Source organism: Amblyraja radiata, chromosome 3 (genome assembly GCF_010909765.2).
Source record: "Amblyraja radiata isolate CabotCenter1 chromosome 3, sAmbRad1.1.pri, whole genome shotgun sequence".
Taxonomy (NCBI): Eukaryota; Metazoa; Chordata; class Chondrichthyes; order Rajiformes; family Rajidae; genus Amblyraja; species Amblyraja radiata.
Window position 1 is genome coordinate 59,298,396 of NC_045958.1, and position 15,186 is coordinate 59,313,581.

At 41.0% G+C, this 15,186-nt stretch overlaps 1 protein-coding gene across 2 annotated transcripts in view; it reads left to right on the forward strand.

The window, feature by feature from the left end:
• ncbp1 (nuclear cap binding protein subunit 1) overlaps positions 1–6,591 on the forward strand; it is a 63,575-nt gene extending 56,984 nt beyond the window's left edge. For both annotated transcript variants that reach the window (XM_033017852.1, XM_033017853.1), the window contains exons 21-23: positions 3,096–3,254; positions 3,357–3,470; positions 5,147–6,591. In XM_033017852.1, coding sequence (XP_032873743.1) covers positions 3,096–3,254; positions 3,357–3,470; positions 5,147–5,257 — 384 coding nt within the window. In that variant the 3' untranslated portion in view covers positions 5,258–6,591. The remainder of the gene's footprint in view (positions 1–3,095; positions 3,255–3,356; positions 3,471–5,146) is intronic.
• Positions 6,592–15,186: the final 8,595 nt, after the last annotated feature.

Sequence of the window (15,186 nt, forward strand, 5' to 3'; positions counted from 1 at the left end):
TCCCCGGGCCGCTCACTCCCTCTCCCCGCTGCCCCGGACCGCACACTCCCTCTCCCCGGACCGCACACCCCCTCTCCCCGCTGCCCCGGGCCGCTCACTCCTTCTCCCCGCTGCGGAAACAAAAATCCGATCTTTGGCTGGAAGCAAGATGGCGGGGACTGGTCGCTAAAATGGGTCCTATAATCACCCATAAATCCGCCCATGAGCGTACTACGCGTTTGCGTGAGAGTAACCCATCTTGCTCCGCTATAAGATCTTTGGTTCAAACAGAGGTATACAAAGAGATGGCAATGAATGCACTGTCAAGTAGGGTGCGTAGAAGACATGTCAATTAGTAGCAAAGTTATGCATTCTTGGACTCTTACATGGGTATGACTGCACATTAAAAAAACAAACATTTTTTTTAGCAAAATGGCACCGCGTAAAAATACTGATTTCCCCAGCAAAATACTGATTTTCAGGTACTAGAATACTGAAATGCTCTGACAAAACTTGGCAGCTCTGGTCATGCACTTTGGTAGAAAATAAAGGTCAGGTCTACTTTCTAAATGGCGGGAGGATTCAGAAATCAGAGGTATGAAAGTACGTGTGCTGGTGCAGGATTTCCAAACTGTTAATTTGCAGACTAAGTTAACGGTAAAGCAGCAAATGCATTAATTTCAAGGGGACTAGAATATAAAAGCAAGATGTAATACTGAGACTTTATAAGGCATTGGTGAGGGAATATTGTGAGCTTCATATCTGAGGAGGGATGTGCTGGCATTGGAGAGGGTCCAGAAAAGGTTTACGACAATGATTCTAGAGTGAACGTGAAAAGGATGTTTCTAGTAGTGGGGGAGTGCAGGACCCAAGGGCACTGTCTCAGAATAAAAGATGTCTCTTTAGAATGGAGCTGAGGAGGAATTTCTCACCTTAGCATGCATGGTGAATCTGTGGAATTCATTGCCATAGACGGCTCTGGAGGACAAGCCATTGGGTATTTTTAAGGCGGAGATTAGTTCTTAGTTTGCTATTGGTTCTTGATTAGTAAGCGCATAGTGGTGAAGCGATAGAGCAGCGCCAGAGACCTAGGTCCAATCCTGACTACTGGTTTTGTCTGTACGGTTTGTACGTTCTCCCTGTGACCGCGTGGGTTTTTTCTGAACGCTCCGGTTTCCTCCCACACTCCAAAGACATACCGGTTTGTAGATTAATTGGCCTCTGTAAATTGTAAAAATTGTCCCTAGTGTGCAAGATTGTGCTAATATTGCTGGTCGGCGCGGGACACTGGCCCAGAGAGCTTGTTTCCACAATGTATCTCTAAAAGTCCAAAGTTACGGGGAGGAGAATGGGGTTGATAGGGAAAATTAGATCAACCATGATTGAATGACGGGGTAGACTCGATGGGCTGATTGGCCTAATTCTTCTCCTATGTCTTATGGACGAGTGTGGATGGGGCATCTTGGTCGACATGGAGAAGTTTAGCCCTAGGGCCTGTTTTTTTTATTGTTTGATAATGACTAAGTGTCATCACAAGCACAACTTAATATGCACCTTATATTATCAAATGCACATTTGATTTTTCTAAACTCCTTATAGCAAGATATAACCATTTTTATTGCTTAAATATTTTTAGGTTAGCTGATATTTTTGGTGATTGAGCTATGAAAACTTTTCAATAAACGGCACTGTTGAATTGAGTATTTGAATATATATTTGCATCCCTTTTTCAGAATCATGTAGACTTGGGGAATTCAATGTAAAATATTATTTGACATTTATAATGGTTGATCATGAGTTATTTCAATATTTACACATGAAAATCAACTGAACAGTGTTAGTTCATCATCACCTGTATGTTTGTTCTTCATAGTTTTATATTTCATCCTTTATCTTTACTATTTTTCTTCAAATATGTATGTGCTCCATGTTGGTTAGTCTAGTGTTCGCCTTCAACAAATTCCGGATGCCAAGATAAACTGTGGCAGAGTGCATGGATAGCTTACAACATCCTTATCAAGACCAAACTGATTTTTTAAAATCATGACTTGAATACTATTGGGGCATCCTGTGGGGAAATGGTCCCTTGATAGGTATTGTTAGAACTTGCTCTGCAAATGTTTTTGACTTAATTAGCAAGTCCTTAATATAATTATAATAGGAATGGCCCACTTTTCAAGTTTCTATGGTAAAAGTAAGGAATTTTGGATATATAATTAATTTACTGGATCATTACTGGCAAAGCCAATGTTATTTACCCATCTCCATATGGCCTTGAGGAGCTAATGCACCTTCCTGAACTGCCACAATCATCCACGTGTTGTTTTGTCAGGAAATCCAAAATTTCAACCCAACAACAAATAAGGTATGGTGATAGATTTCCATGCCAGGATAATGTGACTTGGAGGGGAAACTTAGTACTATTTACTTGTCATTGTGGAGGTGTAATTTAAGTAGTATTGGTGAGCAACTGCAGTACATTTAGTCGATGGTAATCACTGCAACCATGTTTCATGGGTGGTGGAGACTTTGTCCTGCATTAGAAAGAGAGATAGATCATAAATATTGTAAGGGAGTGCAGTGTAGGTTCACCAGGTTAATTCCCGGGATGGCGGGACTGACGTATGATGAAAGAATGGGTCGACTGGGCATGTATTCGCTGGAATTTAGAAGGATGAGAGAGGATCTTATAGAAACATGTAAAATTCTTAGAGGATTAGACAGGGTAGATGCAGGAAAAATGATCCCGATGTTGGCGGAGTTTAGAACCAGGGATCACAGTTTAAGAATAAGGAGTAGGCCATTTAGGAGTGAGATGAAGAAAAACTTCTTCACCCAGAGAGTTGTGAATCTGTGGAATTCTCTGCCACAGAAGGCAGTGGAGGCCAATTCACTGGATGTTTTCAAGAAAGAGTTAGATTTAGCTCTTAGGGCTAAGTGAACCAAGGGATATGGGGGGAAAAATCAGAACGGGGTACTGATTTGGATGATCAGCCATGATCGAAGGGCCGAAGACGCCTGCTCCTATTTTCTACGTAAGGAATTAGGATAGTGATATTGTTGGAACATGGGATTTCTGATTAAGTAAACTGTGTTATGATATGTTTTCTCTAAAGCGAGACAGTGATGATGATTATGACCAGAATAGTGATGATGATGATGATGATGATGATGATGATGAGGATGGCCCTTTAGAAGAACAAATTGAACGTCTTCAGGAAAAAGTTGAGTCTGCTCAAAGTGAACAGAAAAACCTCTTTCTAGTAATTTTCCAGGTACGTTGTAGTTTGCACCCCTCTATTATAAATTATTTTTCTTTTGAATTGTTTTATGGCATTTTCCATTGAAGTACTTAAGGTTCTTTATTTTATTTATAGCGTTTTATAATGATTCTGACAGAACACCTTGCGAGGTGTGAAACTGGTGGGATCGATTTTAACACACCCTGGTATAAGAACTGCATTGAACGTTTGCAGCAAATCTTCCTCCAGGTTAGTGATGTGACCTGAAGCAGACCTTGTGTACATTTCATTTCCAGAAGACCATCAGCAATAAAAATCAAACCTTAAACAGGATCAATAACATGAATAGACAGAAGTTGCTGGAGTAAATCAGCGAGTCAGTCAGCAACTCTAGAGATGAAGGGTAAATGATGTTTCGGGTCGCGCCTCGAAACATAGCTTATGTTTCCAGAGATGCTGCCTGACCTCCTGAGCTACTCCAGCACTTTGTCTTTTTTTTTAAACCAGCATCTGCAGTTCCATGTTTCTTCAATAGCATTAATGTCTGAGTGTAAAATACCACCTGCCTAAGTACAAACAAAAATGATTCATACCATGAAGAATGAATACGTTTTTAATTTAAAGTCTTGCCACATTTTTAAGCTACCCTAAAGCACATTAGTCTTTTTTTTAAATGTTCAGTGGTATTTTATTGTCACATATTCCAAGACATAGTGAAATTCATTTTTCGATACATTTCAGTAAAAATCTTACTATGGATGGGCACAATTATATTTAAGTACAAGACTAGGAATAGTCCACAGAGACTGTAGACAGAGAATAGTCTACAGAGACTGTATACAAGAGTTACCATGTTACCGGTGCCATTTTGTATGATTCAAGTCCAAAGATGTTAGAAATGGGAGTAAATGCAGCAGCCCCGAATCATTCTGTACGGTCTACACACAATGCTAGCTAATCTTTCTTGGTTTGACTGAGGAATTAATGCTGCTCAGGATAATTACTCTTGTGCCAAGAAATCATTTGTCAAATCACAACTGATTGTGCTCAACTCATCCTGGGCTTTGCACCTGCTGTAGAACTCACACAATAATCCAAGACTTCTCATAGAGTGATACAGTGTGGAAACAGGCCCTTCGGCCCAACTTGCCCACACCGGCCAACATATCCCAGTTACACTAATCCCATCTGCTCGCGTTTGGTCCATATCCCTCCAAACCTGTCCTATCCATGTAACCATGCACCTTCTGAGAACATTTTGATTTAAAATATAAAAATATTCGTTTTAATTTAAAATAAAGGCACTTGCCTTCACTTGCCCATTCCATGCTGGTCAGTATTAAAATGAATGGGGCCAAGCTAAATATATTAACCATTGGTGGCAAATAGCTGAGAGACCAAAATGTTTCTGGCCCCTCAGTTCAGCACACTATAGCCTGGCTGCCCCATATCTGTCCTCCAACATCTTCCATTGGGTGAGTTCTCAACAAAATCAGCATGGTTTGATTTTCAACATTTCAGAACCCAACACAGTATTGAAGTTTCAGTCTAGATTGTGTGCTCAAGTGCTTGACTGAAATTTGAGTCTATAGATTTCGTCTTCTGAAGCCCAAATTAGAATAATTTGAGACAATCTGCTAATTTTGCTCTGAATATGGTGGTGTAAAGTAGGAGAGAGGTCCTTTTTGTCTGATGCTCTGCTTCTAATTGTAACAGCCCATACACTACCTTTTGAATAGCCAGCCAGCCTCTAAAGTGTGCAGCAATTTAGCCTGGAAAGTCTTCTCAATCAACTTAAATTGCTGTTTTGGCACGAAAACAATAAGTTTTAACAGAAACTGCTAGTATTTGAAGTTTGCAAGTAGAAAATTCAGGTAAGCAATTATTATGGCTGTACTCAAGTTTGGCATTTTTCTATGTTGCAGCATCACCACATCATTCAACAGTACATGGTCACTCTGGAGAACCTGCTCTTCACGGCTGAGCTGGACCATCACATACTGGCTGTGTTCCAGCAGTTCTGTGCCCTTCAGTAATGGCAATTGTGTTACAGCTCAATGAACATTTTCAGATTCTCAGTGTCTTCAACACTTGCATTGGTGAAAACTGACTCAAATAGCAACACTCTTGAATTAATAATATCCCTTTTGCCTAATTATCTGTGAAAACCATGGAGCATGAAGAAAAATGCCATTCACAGTAGAAAGGATTTCTCTTCTAAAAGAATGCATCTTATGGAATAGTTAGAAACTAGAGGCTCAAGAGATGAACATATATATAGTTTTGATTCTAACTTTGGTATTCACTTAAATTTTAAATTTGCTTTGTACTCCTTGGTTTGGTTGTTTGATACTGTTTTCGGCAACTAACTAATACCTGCTCTTATCCTCATGATCTATCTTGCAGTTTGTAAATTAAGTTGCATGTTGTAACTTTTCTGAAATTGTGCTCCTTATTAGTAGACCAAAGTTTTGACTAGATGTTGTAATGTGTTCTTTTGACCTTAGTAACAGCAAATAAGCATTTCTACTGATATCAGTAGAGATACTATCTTTTTTTTAAAAAGGTGTGTATTTTTTAAATTTACATGTCCATCCAAGCCTCATGCAGAAAGTGGGAAATGGAGAGATGAAGTGATCGCAATTGGAAAAAGATTAATATTTTTTTACAGATCTAATGAAAATGCATTGATTCTAAGATAACAATCTTATCAGTTATTGGGTCCTCTTGCTTGGGCTGTTTACAAAAGGTTTTGCAAACATTCAGGGCCTGTTGGGTTTTTTTTTGACCTGGGGAGCTGACTGTGTGTGTGTGTGTGTGTGTGTGTGTGTGTATGTGTGTATGTATGGGCGTGCATTCGCGTGTGTGGGGGGGGTGGGGGCACACATGTAATGTGTTTGAGAGAACCGTGCTGTATACAATAGCAGAGTGCCAAAGTTTGCGATTGTGTTCATTGTGATGCAGCCCCTAATGCTGCATTTTCTATCAACCCAGACCATCCCAACTGTTCCCAAATAAATGACAATATAATTTACGTGGGGTCTGGATTTTGAGTCATGCAACCACAGGAAAACTATATTTAAAAAATAAAGAACCAAATGGGAAAACATTTTTTAGCCCCAGATTTATATTATCCAATTCAATCATTCTTTCCAAACCACTTTATCCAATCCATCAAATTGTATATAAAACAAGATATCATTCTAAAAGTTCGTTATTTAAAATAAAAAACACCTTGACATGTCTTATTCTACATTGTGAAATTCTGGCATAACCTGTATTCAGAAACATTTTAGATTAGTAAAGTTTGAATACTGCCAAGTTATAGATGATGATAACATTTTGATTAAAATTTTAACATTTTACAGAATCTGAAACTCTCCCTGTTCTCTCTTGGGTGCTGACGACTATTGTTTTACTACTTTAGTCATCTAAATCTCGTCAGTTTCCATTGATACATCTTTTGCACATTCTCCTTATCCATGAAATATTAAACCATTTTCCATCCCAGTATTAATCCCCTCACCCCCAATTAAACAGGCAGTTAATACATTCTTTCTGAAGCCCTGTCTTTACATAGTATAGATGGGAAGAATCCACTGATTATTCTTATGAAAACATGCTACAGAGAGACCCTTTCCACAATATTATTTTCCCTTCAGCTGTCTGATAGGACATTAAAGAATTTTCATAGCCAGCTGATTTCTACTTGGGTGGTGGGGTGATATTACTGCCTTTATGGACCAAATTAGGTTTTCTGTCTTCACTTATCATTGCTAGCCATTAAAAACCATGGGACTCTGGGACCACTGCTTTCTCTGTCCAAGAATATCACTTTAGGGGTTATTTTCCCCATTCGCATGGCTGTTTTCTTTTTTCAGTTCAACCACTGTCTTGTTCCTTCCCTATTTCCTTTATGGCAGCCAAAACTATCTTTGCTACTGTATCATGCCCTTTTAACATGTCTCTCATCCTGTCAATCTATACATTTCAATTAAATTCCACTCTTCTGCATATGGGTTGATTCCTTATCACCGACACCAGATTCTGTGCGATCTCTGACCTACTCTCAACATTTTATGCAATCTACACTCAGCAGGAAGGCTGCGCAAAGCTGTTTGTTGGAGATGCTTATTGCCATGTTACCATACAGAGGAAGTTCTAAGCCTTTTACATTCTGCCATTTTCTCATACTCTGAAGATTATAGAGTAAGACCACGGTTATGAAATTTTGCTTTTCAATCAGACAGGCTGACGCTATTGTAACGTATTGTTTCAGTTTTATGAGGTCAATAATTTGAGCATAGTAGCAATGATTTATGTGGTCTTTTCAACAATGACATTTATTTGATTTGGCGTATTTGTTCTTATGTATTCCTTGAGAGACATGTTTAATTTGGATAGCGGTCCTAAGCCATTTCTGTCCACAACACCTATGGGTTTCACCTGCATACAATTGAACATAATGGGCTTCCACAGATGGGCTCGCTATTCATAATCATCAGACTATTGCCCCCTTAGCCAGCTCTGAAGGGGGGTCGATGCCCTGTTGTTAACTTCCTATAGGAAGTTGTCTCTGACTTAATAAGCCAAGCCTTTCTGATTATAAATACGAAGTCCTGCTCTTGGATATCTTGCAGAATGATTATGTTACAGGACTAGTAACTGGAAATGCCAATTTGAATCTTGCCATAGCAGCTGGAGAATTTAAATTCAAATAATTTAAATCTAGAATGATCATCTAGAATTGGTAATGATGATCTGCGGGAAAGAAAATGGATCCAGTTTGCTCAGACCTTCAGGCATAGTAATTTGTCATCCTGACCTAGACTGGCTTGTTTGTTGCTCATGTGGTTGATGCTTATCTACTGTTGAATGGATGGAGTTAGGAATGCACAATAAAGGTGTGTCAACACATCCACATTCCAGAAAAGAATAAATGGATAAAAATGATGAAATGCATTAATGTCTAGCTCCAGGTTTACTGACCATGGCAACTGTCAGAGATTGAGTTTCTGATATTCCATAATGACTCAAAATGAAACATAATTTTAAATGCAGTTATGGCTGTTGCTGTACTCTGCCCACTGTGTTGTGAATCATTAAATTAACTTTGTTCCTTGAGGAACATTCAATAATGTATCAAATTACAAAATTAAATGGGGTTTTAAATTATCTCCACATAATAAGGGACTGACCGTATTTTGTTAGAAAGTCACGGATGACTAGTTGCTGTTCCTTGTTGATCATGAACATTGATGACCAATGATTAATGAATGTTTAAAAAAAAAAACAGATTGGTAACTTGATCAATATAACATTGCAGTTTTTTTTGGGGGGGGATGGGGTGGGGTACTAAAGGAGTACTTTGCATTTGTATTCACCAAGCAGGAGCTCAATGGAATCAGTGTGAAGAATACTCATAAGCAAGGGGAGTTTGAGACAAAGAAGAATGGAGATGAAATAACAAAGTTGGAGATCTTGAAAATCATTAAGGTGGATAAACCCTCGGCTTGAAGAGATCTATCCCATGTTATTGAGAGAGGCAAGAGGGGAGATTGCAGGGCCCTTGAAGATATTTGCTACTTCTCTAGGCACAGGTGAGGTCAATACATGGATAGGACTGCAGTTTCTGCAACGTGAGTTTAGAGAGTTAGGAAGAAGACTGAAAAGCAGGACTTCTAGGGTGGTTATCTCCGGATTGCTTCCAGTACCTCGTGCTAGTGAGGGCAGGAACAGGGAGATAAGGGATCTGAATGTGTGGCTGGGGGGCTGGTGCAGGGAGGAAGGATTTAGCTTTGTAGACTACTGTGGTCTCTTCTGGGGTAGGGGGTGACCTGTACAAAAGTTACGTTTAACTGGAGGGGGACCAGCGTTCTGGCAAGCAGGTTTGCAAGGGCTACACGTGTGGGTTTAAATTAAATAGTGGGGGGGGCAGGGATTGACAAATTGGGAGTATAAATATGGAGTTAAAGGGGAAGTGAGTACAGGAAAAGTTACAAATGACTCCTGAATTAATGGGAAGGAAAGTTTGAGAAGGGATAAGGGAGTAAGGTCAGGGCCAATAGGGACCTGAGTGAGAGGGGAGGTGAATATCGAAGTCAAAGTGTTGTATATGAATGCGCTAAGTATAAGAAATAAAGTGGACGAGCTTGAGGCTCAGTTAGAAATTGGCAAGTATGATGTGGGAATTACAGAGACATGGCTGCAAGAGGTCCAGGGCTGGGAACTGAATATTCAAGAGTATACGTCCTATCGAAAAGACAGACAGGTGGGCAGAGTGGGTGGGGTAGCTCTGTTGGTGAGGAATGAAATTCAGTCCCTTGCAAGGGGTGCATTGAAACAGACGTGGAGTCAGTATGGATAGAACTGAGGAATTGTAAGGGTAAAAAGACCCTAATTGGACATCTACAGGCCCCCAAACAGTAACCTGGATATAGGGTGCGTTGAATCAAGAGTTTAAATTGGCATGTCGTAATGGTACGGTTGTTATGGGTGATTTCAACATGCAGGCAGACTGGGAAAATCAGGTTGGTACTGGACCCCAAGAAAAAGAGTTTGTGGAGTGCCTCCGTGATAGATTTTTAGAGCAGTTTGTACTGGAGCCTACCAGAGAGAAGGCAATTCTGGATTTAGTGTTGTGTAATGAACTGGATTTGATAAGGGAACGAGGTTAAGGAGCCATTAGGAGGCAGTGACTATAATATGATGTTTTAATCTACAATTTGAGAGGGAGAAGGGTAAATCGGAGGTGTCAGTATTACAGTTGAACAAAGGGGGCCATGGAGCCATGAGGGAGGAGCTGGCCAAAGTTGACTGGAAAGATACCCTAGCAGGGATGACAGTGCAACAACAATGGCAGGTATTTCTGGGAATAATACAGAAGGTGCAGGATCAGTTCATTCGAAAGTGGAAGAAAGATTCCAAGGGGAGTAAGGGGCGACCGTGGCTCACAAGGGAAGTCAGGGACAGTATAAAAATAAAAGAAGAAGTTCAACATAGCAAAGATGAGCGAGAAGCCAGAGGATTGGGTAACGTTTAAAGAGTAACAGAAGATAACTAAAAAAGCAATACGGGGAGAAAAGATGAGTTATGACTGTAAGCTAGCCAAGCATATAAATGAGGATAGTAAAAGCTTCTTTAGGTATGTGAAGAGGAAAAAATTAGTTAAGACCAAAGTTGGACCCTTGAAGACTGAAAAGGGGAACAAGGAAATGGCAGATGAGTTGAATATGTACTCTGGATTTGTCTACACTAAGGAGGACACAAACAATCTTCCTGATGTACTAGCCAGAAGATCTGGGGTGACGGAGGAACTGATGGAAATCCACATTAGGCAGGAAATGGTGTTGGTTAGATTGATGGGACTGAAGGCTGAAAAATCCCCAGGGTACTTAAGGAAGTGGCTCTATTAATCATGGACATATTGGCGATCATTTTCCAATGTTCTATAGATTCAGGATCAGTTCCTGTGGATTGGAGGGTAGCTAATGTTACCCCACTTTTTAAGAAAGGCGGGAGAGAGAAAACGGAATTATAGACCAGTTGGCCTGACATCGGTGGTGTGGAAGATGCTGGAGACAATCATAAAAGATGAAATAGCGGTACATTTGGATAGCAGTAACAGGATCGGTCTGAGTGCATGGATTTATGAAGGAAATCATGCTTGACTAATATTCTGGAATTTTTTGAGGATGTTACGAGGAAAATGGACAAGGGAGTAAAGAGGTCCTTCTGCAGTTGTACAGGGCCCTAGTGAGACCACACCTGAGTATTGTGTGCAGTTTTGGTTCCCAAATTTGAGAAAGGACATTCTTGCTATTGAGGGAATGCAGCGTAGGTTCACAAAGTTAATTCCCGGGATGGCGAGACTGTCATATGCTGAGGGAATGGAGCGGCTGGGCTTGTATACTCTGGAATTTAGAAGGCTGAGAGGGGATCTTATTGAAACATAAGATTATTAAGGGTTTGGACATGCTAGAGGCAGGAAACATGTTCCTGATGTTGGGATAGTCCAGAACCAGGGGGCCACAGTTTAAGAATAAGGGGTAAGTCATTTAGAACAGAGATGAGGAAACACTTTTTCACACAGAGTTGTGAGTGTGGAATTCTCTGCCTCAGAGGGCAGTGGAGGCCGGTTCTCTGGATACTTTCAAGAGAGAGCTAGATAGGGCTCTTGAAGATAGCGGAGTCAGGGGTTATGGGGAGAAGGCAGGAACGGGGTACTGATTGTGGATGATCAGCCATGATCACATTGAATGGCTCGAAGGGCCGAATGGCCTACTCCTGCACCTATTGTCTATTGAGAGTAGCGAATATTGTTTAACATTATTGAGTTTTTTTGAGGAGGTGATGGTGATCGATGAAGATAGGGTAGTGGATGTTGTTTACAGGGATTTTTAGTAAGGCATATGATAAACTCTCCGTTGGTGGGCTAATCCAGAAGATTAAGATGCGCAGGATTTATCTGAAAACATTTTGTATGAATTCAGAAGTGGCTTGTTCATAGAAGACAGAGAGTTGTGGTGGAAAGGTTTTAACTCTGTGGTGGGTGTTATTCTGCTGGAGTCTGTCACCGGTGGAGTTCCATAGGGATCTGTGATGGGACCTCTGTTGTTTGTGAAATATATAAATGACGTGGATATAAATGTAGATGGGTCAGCTAGTAAATTTGCAGATGACACCAAGATTGCCGGAGTTGTGGAAAAAAAGAGATTTTCAAAATATACAGCAGAAATGGGTAGAGATATGGCAGATGGAGTTTAATCTGATCAAATGTGAGGCATTGCACTTTGAGAGGTTGAATGTATGGAGAAGGTATATGGTTGAGAGCAAGATCCTTAATGCCATTAACGTCCAGAGGGATCTTGGGGTCCAAATCCATAACTCCCTGAAAGAGGCAGCACAACTTGATACCATGGTACAGAAAGCCTATGTGCCATCACAGGTCAGGGCATTGAGTCTATGAGACATGATGCAGCTCTATAAGACTGGTTAGGCCGCTTTAGAAGTATTGTGTGCAGTTCTGGTCATTTCTTTACAGGAAGGATGTGGAAGCTTTGGAGAGGATGCAGAAGAGGTTTATCAGAATGCTGCCTGGATAAGGGTTATTAACTACAAGGAGTGGTTAGATAAACTTTGTTTTCTTTGGAATGCTATAAATTGAGGAGACCTGATGGAAGTAATTATGGTAGGGAGTCAGAACTTTTCTCCCAGGGTGAAAATGTAAAAGACTAACGAACATAGCCAAAGCAAGCAGGGCAAGCGGGGGGGGGGGCACAGAGAGTGATGGGTGCTGGATCACGCTGCCAGGAGTGGTGGTGGAAGCGGATCCGATAGTGGTATTTAAGAGGCTTTTAGATAGGCACATGGGTATGGATCGTTCAGGCAGAGATGAGCTTATCTTGGGTTTGTATTCGGTACAGACATTATGGGTGAAGGGCCTGTTCCTGTGCCATACTGCCCTATGTTCTAATACATATGCAACCACCACTAACTGCATTGTGTATTGTAACTGGCTATGCCATTGGATGGGTAGGGAAATGCTTTTTTGATATAGCTCGTTTGGGGAGGATCTGGTTGTTATGTTGCTGCAAGGTCTATTTATTTCTGTCCTCTTTACCCTTATGATCATCGTGAGCGACCTCTTGAACTTCTGATGAATGAAGTTACCCACATTCTGATATTAAGTACTTGATGGCAAGTGATTGCAATCTATTTTGTAAACAGCACATACCATAATCAATGTGTACCAATTGTGGAAGAAAAGTACAGGGTGGTGGTGGTGGCAATGATGGTGGCTGCTTTGTCTTTGATAGTCACAAACCCCAAGTATTGTTGTAGTTGCATTCCTTCAATCAAGTGGAGAGTTGATGACTCAGTCATTCAGCGTGGAAACTGGTCCTTCGGCCAACATGTCCCATCAACACTAGTCCTATCTGCCTGTGTTTGGCCCATGCCTCTATAAACCTGACCTACCCTTGTACCTGTCTGAAGGTTTCTTAAACGCTGCAATAGTACCTGCTTCCTACCTCCTCCAGTAGCTTATTCCGTATACCCACCAGCCTTTGTATGAAAAAGGTTACCCCTAAGGTTCCTATTAAATCTTTCCTCTCTGACCGTAAGTTTATGTCCTCTGGTTCTCGGTTCCCCTACTCTGGGCAAAAAACTGCATCCACCTAATCTATTCCTCTCATCATTTTGTATAACTCTATGAGATCACCCCTCATCCTCCTGCACTCCAAGGAATAGATTCCTAGCCTGCTCCACTTATCCCTATAGCTCAGGCCCTTTAGGCATGGCAACATCCTCGTAAATCTTCTCTGCACCCACACCAGCTTGACAACATCTTTCCTATAACATGGAACCCAGAACACAATACTCTAAATGTGGCCTCACCAACATCTTACATAACTGCAACATGACCTCCCAACCTCCATACTCAGTGAACTCTGCACCCCTAGATCCCTCTGAGCTACAACATTCCCCAGAGCCTTCACTTCACTGTAGTTTCTGCCCATGTTAGTGTTCCCAAAATGCAACACCTCACATTTCTCTGTATTAAATTCCATCAACCATTCCTCTGCCCAGCCAATCAAGATCCTGCTGCAATTTTTGACAACCATTTTTACTATCTACAATACCACCCACATTTGTATCATCTGCAAACTTGCTATGTACCTCCTCCAAATTATTGATATAGACAAACAGCAATGGGCGCAGCACCGATCCCTGAGGCATACTACTCGTCACAGGCCTCCAGTCCGAAAAGCAACCTCCACCATTATCCTCTGCTTCCATGAAACCATCTCGTGACATCTAACCTTCCAGAGCAGCCTACGATGCAGAGCCTTATCGAATGCCTTGCTGAAATCCATATATGCAATGTCTACAGCTCTGCCTACATCAACATTTTTGGTAACATCTTTAAAAAAAACTTAGGGTTTTAGAACACCATGGATGTGCTTTATTAAGATTTTAGGATGCAAAAGAGATGAGTTGCTCATTACTAAATACCCAGCTTTTGACAGGCTCTTGTACCCAGAGTATTCTGCAGCTTGTCAAGTTGAGGCTCAATGATAATCCTTACAATATGGTGGCTGGGGTCTCTGTCATGGTAATGCTATTGAGTATCGGGAGTAGGTGGTGAGGCGAACAAGAGTCATGAGTGCTCAATTGTCATATAACAACAATGGAACAATGAATTCTTATTTATAGTAGCTTAACTTGCTTGTCTTATTGGAGAGGGTGAATATCTGGTGCTTTTCCATTGCAAATTTTCCTTGCCTCACCAAAACTTTTGAGAAGGAGAACTAGACACTAAACATCCACATCCTTGCAGACCGCTTCAAGATCATCACGGTTCACAATGAGACCCTTGAAATTGTGGATCACATTCCATATCACAGGAGCCACATGTTAGTGAAGACTGACATCGGTCACAAAATTAACTTCCATCGCCACTCTAGACACAAAGAAACCCTTTAGCTAACTGGGCCAAAAGGTTTGGCAATCAAATCCATGAAACCATTACACCAATGAAGCAGCCAATACACTGGAGAAGAACTGGCAATGCTGTTGTAACCCTCAATCCCCAGCCCTCTGATCGTGCTCAACCAGTGCTGATGGCTTGACCATATACTAAATCACCAAATCAAGCACTCTACCTGAGCTGTATTGGACAGCAATTTACTGGGAAATAAACAACATCAGAGAAAAATGTATATTTTGCATTTTTGGGTAGCCTCTGAGTGCCTGGAGGATTGGAATGGGAATATGTGGAAGCCATGTGTATGCAGCAGAAGGAGCACACAACAATTGAAACAACCCAGGTACCTGCCCCATCAGTTTAGATCCTGCATAGGACCTTGGAACTGGAGAAGTAAGTGATCCTTGACATTGAAGGGTTGCCTGTGAAGTGTAAAGGGTAACAGAAAAGGGCATTGGCAACAATGTGGGAAAAATG